The 16,199-nt window shown below is 37.1% G+C and overlaps 1 protein-coding gene across 8 annotated transcripts in view; it reads right to left on the bottom strand.

The window, feature by feature from the left end:
* LOC143230553 (uncharacterized) overlaps nucleotides 1–16,199 on the bottom strand; it is a 114,840-nt gene that overhangs the window by 36,976 nt on the left and 61,665 nt on the right. For all 8 annotated transcript variants that reach the window (XM_076464311.1, XM_076464313.1, XM_076464314.1 and 5 more), the window contains 3 exons: nucleotides 14,117–15,227; nucleotides 12,290–12,508; nucleotides 9,499–9,826 (listed from right to left, as the gene is read on the bottom strand). In XM_076464311.1, the coding sequence (XP_076320426.1) occupies nucleotides 9,499–9,826; nucleotides 12,290–12,508; nucleotides 14,117–14,536 (967 nt within the window). In that variant the 5' untranslated portion in view covers nucleotides 14,537–15,227. The remainder of the gene's footprint in view (nucleotides 1–9,498; nucleotides 9,827–12,289; nucleotides 12,509–14,116; nucleotides 15,228–16,199) is intronic.

The following is a 16,199-nucleotide window of genomic DNA, read 5'->3' as shown; positions in this document are numbered from 1 at the left end:
TTGGACTGAATGAAGTCTATGTTATTAGAAGAGAATATATCTTTTTTATGTGTAATAATTATATCTTACCTTCATATTTTCAACTTGTACATGATATTTTAGTACACGTTCAGACTAAACAAATTTATGATATTCTAGTTTTCTCCAAGACTACTTTTACAACTTGCTTTATAAGGCATTATACTGGTATAAATCTACTCTCAGGAAGTTCAAATCAATGCATTCACCTAAACAATTATAAAGCTTACCTCTCACACACAGACTCAAACCTAAGTCATACTAACTGGAATAACAATGCTGGCAGAGAGTTAATATTATAGTTTGTAGCCCGGCATGGCCAGGGGGTTAAGGCACTCGATTCGTAATCCGAACGTCGCGGGTTTGAACACCCGTCGCACCAAACATGCTCGCCCTTTCAGCCGTGGGGGCGTTATAATGTGACGGTCAATCCCACTATTCGTTGGTAAAAGAGTAGCCCAAGAGTTGGCGGTGGGTGGTAATGACTAGCTGCCTTTCCCCTAGTCTTACACTGCAAAATTAGGTACGGCTGGCCCAGATAGCCCTCTTGTAGCTTTACGCAAAATTAAAAACAAACAAAGCTAATCATTATAGTTTGTTTTGCATTGTTAACTTTCCTAACTTTGAAGTAATGTTTTTCGTTTACAATGCAACTGTTTGGTTTACTAGGTTATGTTAAACTGTTGTTTGTCATTAAGGACAAAACTACTCGAAAGGCTATCTGTGCTCTGCCCACCGCTGGTATCGGAACCCGGTTTCTGGTATTGTAAGTCAACAGACATTACTGCTGTACCATTGGATGCGTGTTAAATTGTAAATAATTATAACTTAGTGTACAGTTTGTAGATATTTCTTACTATCAGAACAATTATTATCTTGATGTATTAGAAATAGTTTACAGCTACATCCAACTGAACTAGAGTAAGGTTTAACCAAGAATCAAAGACATTTCCAAAACGCTTTATGTCATCCAATAAAAATGTCGAGAATGCGAAATCACTTTCTAATCTATCTCGTTTCGATCAGTAATATATTCAAATAGCGCACAATTATACGAAGCTCAGTCATTCAGAATCGATTTGACGCTGTACCGAACAAAGGCTATTTCAAACTGTCACGCCTATAAGATATACTTGCCACATAGGCAAGTCGTAAAATACTGTATAAAGTGTAACAGGCAAGCGTAAGGTTATTTTGAAGTCGATTCGCCATTACATGTTAATGCTAGTTTAGTCTTAACTATTCTGCATCTTAGCGTCGTAATTTTCATAACCATAATGTTCAAAGTACACGTTTTTCACTTTTCGCACATTTTTGTAAATAATCGAGGAGCCTCGAGATAGCCTCTATACAATTAATAGCTTGAAGGAGGGGTGGCACCAAGTCGTGAAATTTCAACATTTTCATTTTGCTTTTCACTCAAAATAATGTAAACCCGATTAGCACCTAAGTGTCAAGTACCGATTTCTGACGCATCAATAACTCAAGTAGCACGATAGTTATTGTGAGGGAGGGCAAATTTTCAGTCCTAGTGTTTAGTTTGTTTTGTTCTCGTCTTTACTTAATCCCTTTGCCCCTAGTGGCACAGAGGTATGTTTTCGAACTTACAACGCAAGAAACCAAGTTTCGATACCTGTGGTGGATGGAGCACAGATAGCTCGTTGGTAGCGTTGTGATTAATTACAAACATACTTAATCCCTTTACTGGAACAGAACAAACTGTTATACTATCATGTTACATGATTCGTTCCCAAAGGTTTGAATGTCGTGTACGTTTGTCAAGAAATTGCCTTGCTCCCCACTCAGCCCCTAAAGGCCCGGCATGGCCAGGTGGTTAAGGTACTCGACTCGTAATCTGAGGGTTGCAGGTTTGAATCTCCATCACATCAAACATGCTCGCCCTTTCAGCCATGGTGGCGTTATAATATTACAGTCAATCCCTCCATTCGTTGGTAAAAGAGTAGCCCAAGAGTTGGTAGTGGTTGGTGATGACTAGTTACCTTCCCTCCAGTTTTACACTACTAGGGACGACTAGCGCAGATAGTCCTCGTGTGGCTTTGCGCGTAAATTCAAAAAACAAATCAAACATAATGCAAGTTGATATAACTTCTGATCAACTGAAGATATGAAGTTGAATTAAGACTTTTTTTTTGCAGTTTAGGCATTAAAATAGTTAATGGAAGTTTCGAAATGAGCATTTGAAATCTTCCGTGACGGTCCAGGGTTGATTATGTTGTTGCGGATTTTTAATACAAAGCCACACAATTAGTTATCTGCGCACTGTTCAATGCAGGGAATCGAATTCCGAATTTTAACGTTGTGATTTCGTGACGTTTATAGGGAACGAGTGATTACGAGATAAAATCTCAGGTTGTAAATCATTAAAACATTTTTTTTCTACTTCGTCAGTTTAAGACTTCTCTCAGTATCACCCATGTGACTGTTGTTGACTTTTTTTTTTAAATCACGATTAACATTTATTTCACAGGTTGCACGTTAGGGCAGTGGTTCTTAAACTGTGCGTCGTGGCGAACTCACAGGAGCGCCGCGGGATATTTCAAATTTTCAAGGGAAACACAGCGATATCGACATCTGTCGGACATCGCGCGAACTATTACCTCGAGGTAGTTCACAGTTTTAACATTAGGCCACGCTACATTCCTTTCGATGACGTTCTGGAATGTTTGAGATATGTTTTAGTTTACTTGTACTTTCGACTACGCCAGTAACTTCTCGACCTTTCACGTTTCTTAGATTTTGTATATAAATACCTGTCGGCTCTCTGGGTCTATCAGTAATTCAAATAACTGAAGGGTGTTGTGATCAAGTATCTGCGAGGTGTAGCGAAGCTCAGTGAATTATTTTATTGGTTTTTAGTTCTTGTGCATAAAAATGGAAAGATTTTTGAACATCAATAAGACGTGTGGGAGTGAAGAAAAGTATGGCGAACCACAGACTAGTGGCAAAGTTGTGAAGAAACGGAAATATCGGAAATATGATGATAGTTATCTAGATTTTGGTATTACATTCGTAAATGTCAATCACGAAGAGTGTCCGCAGTGTGTATTATGTCTAAAAGTTTTGGTTCCAGAGTGTATGCTTTCAAGTAAATTGAAACGCCACTTAGAGACCAATCATCCTAATATGGCGAGTAAATCCCGTGATTATTTTACCAGAAAGTTAAAAGAACTGAAAGAACAAAAAGGTACATTTTTGAAACAAACATCAATACCAAACCGTGCTTTGCTAGCATCCTACAAGGTGGCATATAGAGTCGCGAAATGTGAAAAGCTTCACACCATCGCAGAAGAACTGATTTTACCGGCTGCAGTGGATATGGCGAATATTATAGTTGGTGAATCTACGGGAAGACTGTTTTCAAAGGTACCTTTATCCAACAATACTAACAGTCGTAGAACCCAACACATGGCTGAAAACATCAACAATCAGGTAATTGAAAAAGTGAAAGGGAAGGAATTCGGGTTATAGCTATATGAGGTGACGGATAGTAACAAGGATGCTCATTTGATTTGCTACACACGTTTTGTGGATGGTGGAAAAATTGTGGAAGACCTTCACTTTGTAAAAGTATTGCTGCAGCTATAAAGGCTCAAGATTTGTTTGAGATTCTCGACACTTATGTGTGAAAACAACTTAGACTGGACTAAGTGCGTTGGCGTCTGTAACGATAATGGGATGGTGGTAGTTTTATGTCTGGCTGTTATGGAGGATTGCAGGCACTCACACAAAGCAAAGCTCTTGATACACTGTGGACCAACTGCATAATCCACAGGGAAGTCCTTGCGTTAAAGGACGTGAGACCTCCACCAAACCCAGTCCTGGAAAGTGTGTTGAAAGTGGTGAACTTTATAAAAACTCGGCCACAGAAGGCGAGGTTTTTAAACACTGTGTGAGGATATGGGATCTGATCACACATCTTTGTTGTACTAGTGTAGCTCTCGATGGCTCTCCCGTGGGAATGTACTGTCCCGCGTGTTCAACTTACGACAGAAACTCTTATCTCGAAGAAGAAGAACATGAATGTGCTATAAACTTTTTGGATACCGATTGTTTGTCAAAATTAGCATACCTGTGCGAACTCTTGGAAAAAATGAATGCGTTGAATCTCTCCCTGCACGGAAGCAACACACACATTCTGAATCTCACAGAGAAGGTTTCAGCCTTCAGAGAAAGTTACTACTATGGAGAAGAAAAATGAATGAAGATGGTGGTAAAGTCTGTTTTTCCCTGTTGCAGCAGTTTGTTACATCCAGTGATATTGATTTGACCCACGAACTAAAATCCGCTTTTAAAGAGCACCTAACACATCTCAATGACAGGTTTGAAAATTACTTTCCAGAAGATATAGTGAGGTTTGTATGGATCCAAGACCCATTCAAGGCCTCATCTGAATTTACCTCTGCAGAAGAAGAAAGTCTTATTGAGCTGTCTTGTGACAAGACTTTAAAAACAAAATTTAGCAGCATGGAACTGAGTTTTGGATATCAGTAAAAGATGAATATCCGCTGCTAAGTGGTAAGCTCAACGAATCCTAATTCCATTTGTGACGTCATATCTCTGCGAAGCTGGATTTTCAGCGGTTGCTGTGATAAAAAGCAAGTACCAAGCGAAAATCAATGTGGAACAGGAAATGAGGGTGGTGGTGTCCAATCTGATTCCCAGATTTGAGAAGCTGTGCAGTGTCCAACAGGCGCACACATTCCAATAGTAATTATGGTCATTTAAAAATTACATGAAAATATTATTTTTACTTTCAATTTACGTGTATTATTCTTTCAAACGGCTACTAAGTTGTCAGGACATGAATACTTATTAAGTATTAAGTTGTTTGGATATAACTGCTTAATAAACGGAACTGTTAGTTTTTCTTTTTACCTAGGGGCGCCGTGAACCGAGAAAGTTTGGTACTGCGAATTTACAACGGTAAAATCAGGGGTTCGATTCCCCTCGGTGGACTCAGCAGATAGCCCAATGTGGCTTTGTTATAAGAAAACATACACACGCACCGAGAAACTGTGAGATAGCTGCACTAGGGTATTTGATCTCTATATCTTGTACATATTGCGAACCGTGGCGTTTGTCCGAGAATTCGTCTGTCTCCCGTTTGAAACTTTTGTGATGTCGGGAGAACAGACATAAATAAAGTTTATGCCAGAATTGATTTCACCACCAGGGTAGTCTACATTAAATTGTTAGGAGTTAATCAGGCTATTTTTCACATTTGGAATTGTGACGAAACTTAAAGAATGTAAGTGTAGATTTACCGTATGTTATTGTTGTTTGGTTCTTAGGATGACTGAAATACTTTACAATTACTTTTCACTGTTGGCGGTATATGTAAGTAGCTTTGGCTCTGACTCAAACTAAGAGTGAAACATAAGTAATCTTTTTTAAGATTCGTGAGATAATTTAAATTGGTCGATTAGAGTAAAGTTTTCCACCATTGGCGACGGGTACTTTTGTTTGTATTTCTATATAATGAAGTTCGCACTAATTTAATGTTAATGAGACGTTTCAGATTCTTTGCTGAGTCCTTTCGATCTAAAAAAGATTCATCATAAAGCTCAAAACAATATCAAAACTAAAAGTAAGCTAAAACATGGGAAGTCCAGAATATGGAGTGCTGGTCGATAATATTGTATCTAGAATTTTCGTTCAAAACTATAAAGAGCTGTTTGTTTGTTTTTGAATTTCGCGCAAAGCTACACGACGGCTATCTGCTTTAGCTGTCCTTAATTTAGAAGTGTAAGGCCAGAGGGAAGAGAGCTAGTCATCACCACCAACGAATAGTGGGATTGACCGTAACATTACAACGCCCTCACAGCTGAAAGAGCGAGCATGTTTGGTGTGGTGGGGATTCGAATTCGCGACCCTCAGATTATGATTCGAGTGCCTTAACCACCTGGCCATGCTGGGCCTATAAAGAGCTACTTGGAAATAACCGCCTCTATGAACGTAAAGACTAGAAGGAAGACAGCCAGTCAACTTTCCATCCACCATCAGCTCTTGTGTTACTGTAATCTTTTAGTCCAATGCAACCACAAAACAGGAACTACGTTTGTGTAGAAAAGGGATGCAAACCATGGATTCTTATGCTCACAAGCAAACATGCTAACCAATAGGTTACGCAGACACACACGTGTTGAATCTTTAAAGCTACATTAAAATAAAATTTTCACCACTTTGTGGTTAGTCCGCTCGATTTGTAACCTGTGATTTGCGGGTTCAAATCCCGTCACCGAATATGCTTTTTTTTAAGCTGTGGAACTATTTTAGTGTTTACTAGCTGCCTTTCCTCAAGTCTAACAGTGCCATCTGCGGCCAATAGAACATTCTTGGAACATTTAGTTTTGAAATAAAACTGGATATCTTGAGTCTGAGTTTCCCAAATTTCAGCTGTTTATAGACTAAACTAGGTTCTCCTCTTCTTATACAAAAACTAAAGCCTGTTTTGCTGGTCACATTATAAATAAGAACTCTAAACTATGATCTCAAACTGGATGTAACATTTACTTTCACAAATATTGACACACACACAATGTCAAGTCAAAAGTCAATTGTTTGTAGTTAAGCACAAAGCCATAGAATGGGTTACCAGTGATGTGCCCATCACGAGTATCGAAACCCAGATTCTAGCGTAATAAGTTTATTTGTTTTGAACTTCGCACAGAGCTACATGAGAGCTATCTGCGCTAGCCGTCCCTAATTTAGCAATGTATTAGAAGGAAGACAGCTAGCCATCACCATCCATCGACAACTCTTGGGCTACTCTTTTATCAACGAATAATGAGATTGACCGTCACATTATAACGGCCCCACGGCTGAAAGGGCGAGCATGTTTGGTGTGACGAGGATTCGAACCCGCGACCCGCAGATTACGAGTCGGGCGCCCTAATCACATGGCCATGCCGGGCCTTGGTGTTATAAGCTCGCAGACTTTCCAGTGTCTCACTGGGAGGCTCAAAAGTCAAATTGTTGAAGTTTTGTTACCAGAACATCGAAAGCCTCATAAAATAAACACGTTATTATCATTAACGTTTGATAATAGTTTCATTTAGTCTTCTGGTCACAATGTCCAAAATTTTTCTTGGTCATTGAAGATAACAAATCTTCAGAGAAAAATTGACCATGAACCTGTATCTCAGAACAGCTGGTATGGGTATTAACATTTTTATTGACAGGGAGAGAATAATGTTTTGACCTTCCTAGGTCATCTTCAGGTTAAGAAGGAGAGAGTTTGCAAGTGACCGTTGACGGACATGTCTTAGGGACGAGAGTATAAACGGGTGCGGGATTGTAGGGGCGTTGCAGTTGGATGTTAGGTTATTAATTAGTATATGTATAAAGTTGTTTATTTATATTTGTTTAATTTTGGTTTTAAGCACGGCTTCTTTGATTTTGCATTTGTTAACCTTTCTTAACCTGAAGATGACCTAGGAAGGTCGAAACGTTGTTCTCTCCTTATCAATAAAAGTATTAATTGATAGCCGTTCTGAGAAACATTTTTATTTCAAGTGGGTTTCTCGTCATCAAGAATGAGCATGAACCTTTAAATTCAGAGGTTGAAACTAATACTGGACTGTCCATGGCCAACATTTCAGTACTTGTTTATTGTTGTGTTTTTTGTTTTGTTTATACTCTTGTAAATTTCAGCATTGATGGTAACGGTTTTGTCAAATCGGAAATTATATTCAGGGTGATAGAGAAAAAGAAGAGAACTGAATCACAATCTCCATAATCCAGAAAGAAGGAAACACAGCATCTACAACTGTTTTTATTTTATTTTTCGTAGATCTACTTAAGAAAATAGATTGAATTTGGGAAGTTGTTTTCCAAGGGAGCTTTCAGACATTCATGTTCATCTTTATGCTTAAAGATCTCAACAAACTGTTATCCCACAGAAAAGTGGTTTCCTTTTTATGGAACGGAACTATACGCATTTTGTGAAATAAACAGAAATCTTTTGCTGAAAGCCAAATCTCCCACTGTTCTTCTAGGATTTTGTTCCTTTCTGGTATTCGTCCAAAGCTATACAAGGAGTCTGTCTACGACACTCACCGCAAATTCTTATGTTACTCTAAACGAACGGTAGGACTCATCCATAACCCTAAAGTGAAGAGTGAGGTTTTTTTTCAGCAACATGACACGAACCATAAATCCTCCGATCCACAGTTCGGCCTGCTAACCACTTGTCCATGGTCGTTGATTATAGTTTTATTATGGAGAGGAACTTGAAAAAAACATTGTTTATTGACTGTCCACTGTGATCCGGTTAGTTATAAAATAAAGAAACACTTACAACATTGACTTGTATCAGACTTAAGCCTACATTTAGCGATGTTAATTAGCCCTTGTCTTAAATAAGTCATATAAGATAATCTCTATCAACGATATTAAGTTATTACAGTAACGTTTTGACCTATCTTGCATATGATGACCAGTAGGATGGGCGAAATGTCGCAAAAATATTGATTCATATCTTTACCAGAACAAGTGTCGGGCTTGTGATAAGTGAAGGATGTGTCACAATTATAGTTCTCTTTAGCCTTGTAGAGGAGCAATGTAGGATGTGTCACAATCACAGATCCCTTTAGTCGTGGATAGAAACAATGTAGGATGTGTCACGATCACAATTGTCTTTAGTCGTGGATAGAAACAAGATGTGTCACAATTATAGTTCTCTTTAGCCTTGTAGAGGAGCAATGTAGGATGTGTCACAATCACAGATCCCTTTAGTCGTGGATAGAAACAATGTAGGATGTGTCACGATCACAATTGTCTTTAGTATTGGATAGAAACAAGATGTGTCACAATCACAATTGTCTATAGTCGTGTAGAGGAACAAGGTATGATGTGTCACAAACGCAGATCCTTTCAGTCGTGGATAGGAACAATGTAGGATGTGTCACAATCACAATTGTCTTTAGTCGTGTAGAGGAACAAGGTAGGATACGTCACAATCACAGATCCGTTTAGTCGTGTAGAGGAACAAGGTAGGATACGTCACAATCACAGATCCGTTTAATCGTGGAGAGGGACAGGGTAGGTTTATGTCACAGTTACAGTTCTCTTTTGCACTAACAGACGCCAGTCAACGTACCCACCACCATGCATGCCTTAGGTTAGTCAGTTTTCATCAAATAGTGGAATTTTGCTGCCACATTTATAGCACGTCTACGACATCAAAGTTTCAGCAACAAGAAGCGAACCATATATTTTCAAATTCATCTGATTATGTCTGAACGCATGTAACGATTTACTGTAGCTTCATTGTTGTTACTCATTATTTCAATCACAACTTGAATCCCTTGTTGGCTCGTGTTTCCAGACCTGACTGCTTACAGCGTCTTCTAACTATTTAAACTACAACTCTAGTAAACATTGGATCTCGTAAACGGTCTAAAAGCCCAATTTAGGAGGATGAGCTAATAAGAGTTAATAATGAGAGATGTTACTTACGCAAATCACTGCTGTTATGTTGGGACGTATCGCTTACGTAACTGAATGTCTGGTCGTTCTCGTCGGTGATCCGAATCTTGGGAGTAAACGTACTGGACTTCCTACGGTTGCTGGAAGGGTCTCTGTTTGGAGAAGGAAAACTGTGTTTGGCCAGAGTATTTAACTGAAGAATACCCTTGTTCTCGTATCCCACCCAGTCTGTCTGAGAAAGGAACACCACTGGGAGCTCGGTGAGTGAACGAAGCAAAGTGAAACACTTACAGAGAAAAGCGGTGCACAAGTAGAGACCCCACACTGTGAACATCACCTGGGTGACCAGCCACACCACCTGATGGTAAAAGAGTGCAATCGCACGCTATAAATTACTCAAGTTTTTCACTGCACCAACCATTGACTTCAAAACCAAGTAGTACAAACAGTTAGGCACAGTAGATACACTGATTAATCATTTATGTGACTATTTATATCACTTGACAGTTAGTAGTATAAACAGCAACTGTGAGAATCTACATCGACCGCAATACTTCTAGCCAACAGCTAGTGTTTGAGAGTTTCGTAAGAAAGATATACTCCATTATTTTTGTTACTTTCATTAACAGTATTGGTTAAAATAATTCAATATATCTAATGTTATTACTTTTGAATTCAGTTTTCATTTTTATATTTTTAATACAGTTATTGTTTGGCAATGCTAGCTTGATGAATGTATTTGGGATTTACCTGAGTATCTTCGTGAGACATAATTGGGATTATAGCCAAAAATATTGTTAACTGAGGAAACAATGCATGATAATCCTACAAAATGAGAACGTTAAGAAAATTAAATTTTGTTAACAAAAATGATTATCAGGTTGACTTATAGTTTTGCTCCAAGTAGATAGTTTTATCTGATTTGAAGTTAATATTAATATACGTAGGTTATATAAAGTATGTTTGCTTTAATCAAATTCTATTTAGTGACAGAAACACTGAAATTCACTGTTAGAAACAATCAAACAAAAAACGTGCGACTAGAATGTGTTGGAATTTTTAATCAACCACGCTATAAAAAACGAGCGCTTTATCACCCACAGAGAAAATAAAACACAACAACAACCAACATTGTCGTATTGGTTACTGCTACATATTAGTGATAAGGTATATTTAGTGATTGTACAGTATAGTGGTCGTAATTATATAAAACCTTGTCACTAAAGAAAGACACAAGTGCATCGAAACTTTATGAAAAGTGTGCATATCATAGTGGAAAGATAAAAACAAAGCCAAGTTTAATTATATGTCTATTTCTATCATAAAAATATCGTAATTTTGCTTACCTTTCATGTTGGCTGAATAATATTATAACATCGTCTACAGGTAAGGTCACAATCTTTTGAAAGTTTTCAGTTTAACGATGTACGATGGTTAAGTAGTATATGTTAGTTATTAAATAGTTAATAACATATCAAAATATTTTTTTTTAAATTATCAAATGCTTCCCGGTGGCATAGCGATAAGTCTGCAGACTCATAACGCTAGAAACCGGGTTTCGATACCCGCAGTGGGTGCAGCAAAGATAGCCCATCATATAACTTTGTGCTCACCTACAAACAAATAAGCAAAGTAACTTATAAACTGTTTTTAGATGTAACAATCACACATTTCAATAAGATTTTCAGTGTTATCTTTAATAGAAAGTAGGCCTAATTCTGAAATAAAAAAATAAAACTCCTGTTCTGATTTCAAATACGAATTATTTCAATGAAAATTAAAACAACTAGTGATAAATGCTAAGGTATTTAATTGTATAACTCACTTTGCATAATTTAATTAGTGATTAAAAAAAGGAAATATACAAGTTACTTGATGAAAATTCCACCGCCTGGTGAAAAACGCGAGAAAATTAAATTTTACAGAACACCAAGACTTATTTAATTGTTTGTAGAGGTACCTAATATAATTATTCAAGCACATAAAATTACCCTTCCAATGTATGTTGATTATTTGTTTACATCAAACCTACACAATGAGTTATATGCAGATTAAGCATCGAATTTTAACGTCATAAGCTATGAGTTTACCGGGGGAGTGAAACACCGAATCTTACAATACAGAATCTAAATCATTATTTAACAATAGTCGGTTTATATGTATGCTCATAAACAGCGAACTACTGGACCGAGTGTCACCAAACGTAAAATATATCATTAGAGTCCCCTGGAGCATGTAAAGGGTAACTATTGAGAGTGTTATGTCTTCCTTGGGCGTTGAACAGCTACGTCAGCTAGTTGTCTTTAAATAGAATATGCGTAATAATTTGGTTGATTTGGTATTTGTTAAGTGCAAAGCTACACAATGGACTATATTTACTCTGTCCACCATAGGTATACGTATTAGTAAAATGTACTGTTTTATTTGTTTTATTTTGAATTTCGCGCAAAGCTACTCGAGGGCTATCTGCGCTAGCCGTCCCTAATTTAGCATTCTAAGGCTACAAGGAAGGCAACTAGTCATCACCACCCACCGCCAACTCTTGAGCTACTCTTATACCAACGAATATTGGGATTTACCGTCACATTATAACGTCCCCACAGCTGAAAGGGCGAGCATGTTTGATGTGACGGGGATTCGAACCTGCGACCCTCAGATTACGAGTCGAGTGCCTTAACCACCTGACCATGCAAAATGTAAATTACTTATATTTCTTTAGCCCCTCGTCATACTTAAAAGGAATCATCAACAACTACAGATTTTCTGAAATTTTAAATATAACGAGAGTTCTAGAATATTCTTAGAGAAATCTGACACTTACCATCAGTGAATTTTGCAGAGTCCACAAAATATCAGAAGCAATAGCAAGACAAAAATGTGATGTTATCACAACTGATACGCATGTTTCGTTACTCAGCCTAGAGGGCGCTAGCTTCACTTGAGTCATCTGCTGGAAGGCTAATTGTAGTAAGGAAAAGGCCGATAGCAAGCATGGGAAGGCTAGGTCCCACAGAATAGAAATCATCACCACAGGCATTATCTACGTAGAAAGATAAGGAACATATCTGATACTTGTGTGACGTATAAAGAAAAAAAAGAACTATAAACACATTTTCAGATGGTATTTTATACACTGTGTAACTTCTAGCCTCAGAATCTTACGACAGGTGTAGTGAAATATTCATTATCTGAGTTGTGGAATCAGGTTTCCAACTGAAAATCCTAGGCCTTTTAAGCTATGTTTTGGGGAGATTTCAAGCAGAAAATGTAACTTCAAAATTCATTATACAGGAACAGGTGTGTTTTTTTTTTTAACAATGCTCCTTACAAATTTGACCTAAAGTTTTTAAATTTGATCCTGCCTTCAAATTAAAGAAGTTCAGTAGTGTACCTGTCCGTCGTAATTCCAAAACAACATAAACTTTCATAACTTGTTACACTGGGCGAGCCGTGACCAACACGCTCAACATCCAGGCCTACCGTGATTACGTCACTACTATAAATTCGAAGTATGAAAATTTGTCATATTACGTGATAGCCACAGCATAGGTAAATATGGGCTTCAAATAATTTTAACAAGTGCATAAAAACAGCTTTATAAAACTAGGCCTAGGAAACTTCTGTAAATTCCTAATTGCACTGGCATGCGAATTGAAACTTCATAAAACTTGTTTTGGTTTTAATAACTGATTTTCTATAACTCATCTACGCTTGTTTCGAAAATAACATTCATTTTTTCCCTAATGCGTAAGGATTTTTTATCACAAATTGTGAAGAAAAAATAACACTTTGATCAAATTATTATTTCGTTTACCACAATGAACATTTATTATCATTATTTCTTAAACAAAGAGACAAACAAATTGAAGAAGAGGGACGAACACTGATGTCAAACGAATATACAGCCTCATTAATCTTCTGATTGTGTGTGTGTAGGTGTATGAAACCTACGTCTTTTAGTCCCAAAGCTACATGTTGTGATCTTTCTTTTATGTATTACGTTACGACGTTTAGTGAAAAATCTGTACCTAATGGAGAAAAAGTGGATATCGTTCTCAGATTCAGTGTACAGGAATAACTGTAGAACATGTAAAAATTTCAAGACAATAAAATCATCGAAGTCATGTGTGTTTTATGGAAGACTCGCACATCTCGTGGGATGATTACTTGTGTTCTTATTCTTAAGGATTAAATTGGTACAACTTCAAAGGCAATCAAAATGTTAACACAAGTCATGATTTCAACTTCCACATTTCATCTTTTTAGGGTTAACTGATATTGTGTTAAAAAGCGACATCTTCATACACTTATATTTTCCACCGAAAATAATTTATTATGTAATGAATTTCTTCGTTGCTATGTATACAAAATATTTTGTTTATGTATTTGACGGGTGTACAAAATTAAATTCAAGGCAAAAAAATGTATACTGTAATGATAGCGTTGTTCGTGTATGAATAACTGTATATCAAATTGGTGATTTATAAGCAGTTATAATCCACGCGAAAATGGAAATCGATTGATCTTAAGTTAACGTTCAGTTCATAGAGCCACGATAATCTGACAATAAAACTGTATAAAATTACTGTTATCTCTTTTCAATGTTCTCTAGTTACGGTGTTCAGTAAGGCGAACCGTTTACTCATACCTCTTTTGAACCATAAGGATCAATGAAAAGCCCCAAGGCTCGTGAGGCTCCCAGGAGACAAAGAAAGCCATTAAGGGTGGAGAGGTTTGGCCTTGCCGAGAGCTGGGCTCGGAGACTGAGAATGGCGAAGAATGCCACACATGCTAGTAGAAGGAAGAGACACGCCAGGCCGTAGGTGTGGAGTTGCCACATCCATGGAAGGTCCTCGGACACTTGGGCCCAATCGGGAGCAACCTGTATGTGCTCCCTCCACCAGTTTGGCATAGGGGATCCCCCCAGCTTTTCGAGGGACGTAGAATCATTTGTTGACGTAGTAGAATAGAGCAGAGAATCCACTCCTGATTCCTGGTCCCGCTTCACCCTAATTTCTTGTCTCGTTTTTGAGTTTAAGAAGATCTGCAAGTGAGTCCTACTAATCATAACTAATTTGTTTTTTCTTTATTCTCCTATTCTGTAAAGCACGTGACTAAGTCACGATAACCTAGCCGGAAAAAAACAGCTGTCCTTCCAAACGTTTCGAACATATCAAACCACTGTCCAACACATGCGAAAAACGAAGACTTCTTTAGGTCACGTGTTTGATTTAAATTATGCGCTTGAATCGCCGATTTCGAGTAAGAATCACGTATAACATTAGACTTACTCAAAACAGTTTGATAAGTCGGGCCAGATAAATATAGCAAGTGGCTTGAACTTAGCATGTGTTTATTATATTCCATATTACACACTCAATAACAGCACTTAAAGACACAGCCATAGAAATCATATATCGCAACAAAATAATCGCTTTACAGAAAATCCAGAGGAAAGCAATGAAAGAAACAATTCCTGTCACATCTTTTTCCACTTAGTAAAGGCTTAACTTCATAACCTCAACCTCTAAAAAGCGTTCTAGTACACAGACGTACTGATCAAGTTCCTATAGTCTGTTTCTCAAAATGTTTAACGTACAAAAAACTGTCGTCAACAGATGTTCTTTCTTCCTTTGTCTCTTTCTAACTGCAGAACAGTTTTAAGAAAAGATTTTCTTGTAAGCCTTATTCAGTCGTTTATTTCACACCAAAAGTCTCTTTCTTGGGTTCCACTGTCTCTAAAGATTTTCCTTTTGTGTCTGCAAAGGGTACAATAATCAGATTTTATGAAACTTATTAGTGAATGGATATTTAATTGAACAATATAAATGCGATATTCAAAATGTTAATAGCTGTAACAGAAGGTCCAGAAATACTTATTATGCATCACACAAGACAAATGCTAGAAAACAAAATGTATGGATATTAAACACAACACGGGCCATACGTTAAAAGTCGACTGACATGCATGTTTATTAGTCACGAGATAAAATACGATACAAATTCTATAAAACAAATTAAACGCACATTTATTACCCACGACTTTAAATCAGGGACAGAAGCTACGAAAACAACTTATTGTATCACCTATAATAATTATTTTTAGAGCATTTATTCAAAACTAAGCTCACTGTTTATTTTAAAGAAGATGTATTAGGGTATAATGGGTAAGTCCGATATAAAAATTCAGGAAAAATGAGGTGCCAAGTTTATGTATTACTTTGGAGAAAACTTCCAGACAACAGATCTGTCAACTTTATATCAAACTTCAGTACTGTAATTGGTAAAATAATATTCTCTCTGTTTTCACACCTAAAGTAAAGTTCTATCACTTCAACTATACTGAATAAAACAGTTCGAATTTGCAAAACTTTCGATCAGAGTTAGCAAATTTAGAAATATACCCACCATACCATACTACACAAGCCGTCTTGAGAACACATTTCAACTTAATATACTTTACCTCCATTCCTGTTTGTAGAAATTAGAATGTATTATTTCATCAGTTTGGTATGCTTGCCCTTAACGACAAATTTTCGGCCGTAATCCCAATATACATAGAAACCAAAATAGTAAAGAAAGCTGAGCCCTACAAGTATGGCTTTGTTAAACAATACATAATTTAGGCTAATTTAACTCTCCTCTAACAGTCGTTGGATAATACCATAGTTACATTGCTAATATGCGTCTACAACACTGTTTGATAAACTATTTACTAAACACATTAAGTG

Source organism: Tachypleus tridentatus, chromosome 10 (genome assembly GCF_004210375.1).
Source record: "Tachypleus tridentatus isolate NWPU-2018 chromosome 10, ASM421037v1, whole genome shotgun sequence".
Classification (NCBI taxonomy): domain Eukaryota; kingdom Metazoa; phylum Arthropoda; class Merostomata; order Xiphosura; family Limulidae; genus Tachypleus; species Tachypleus tridentatus.
Note: the sequence above shows the minus strand (reverse complement) of the source record. Positions and strands in the feature narration are given on the sequence as shown.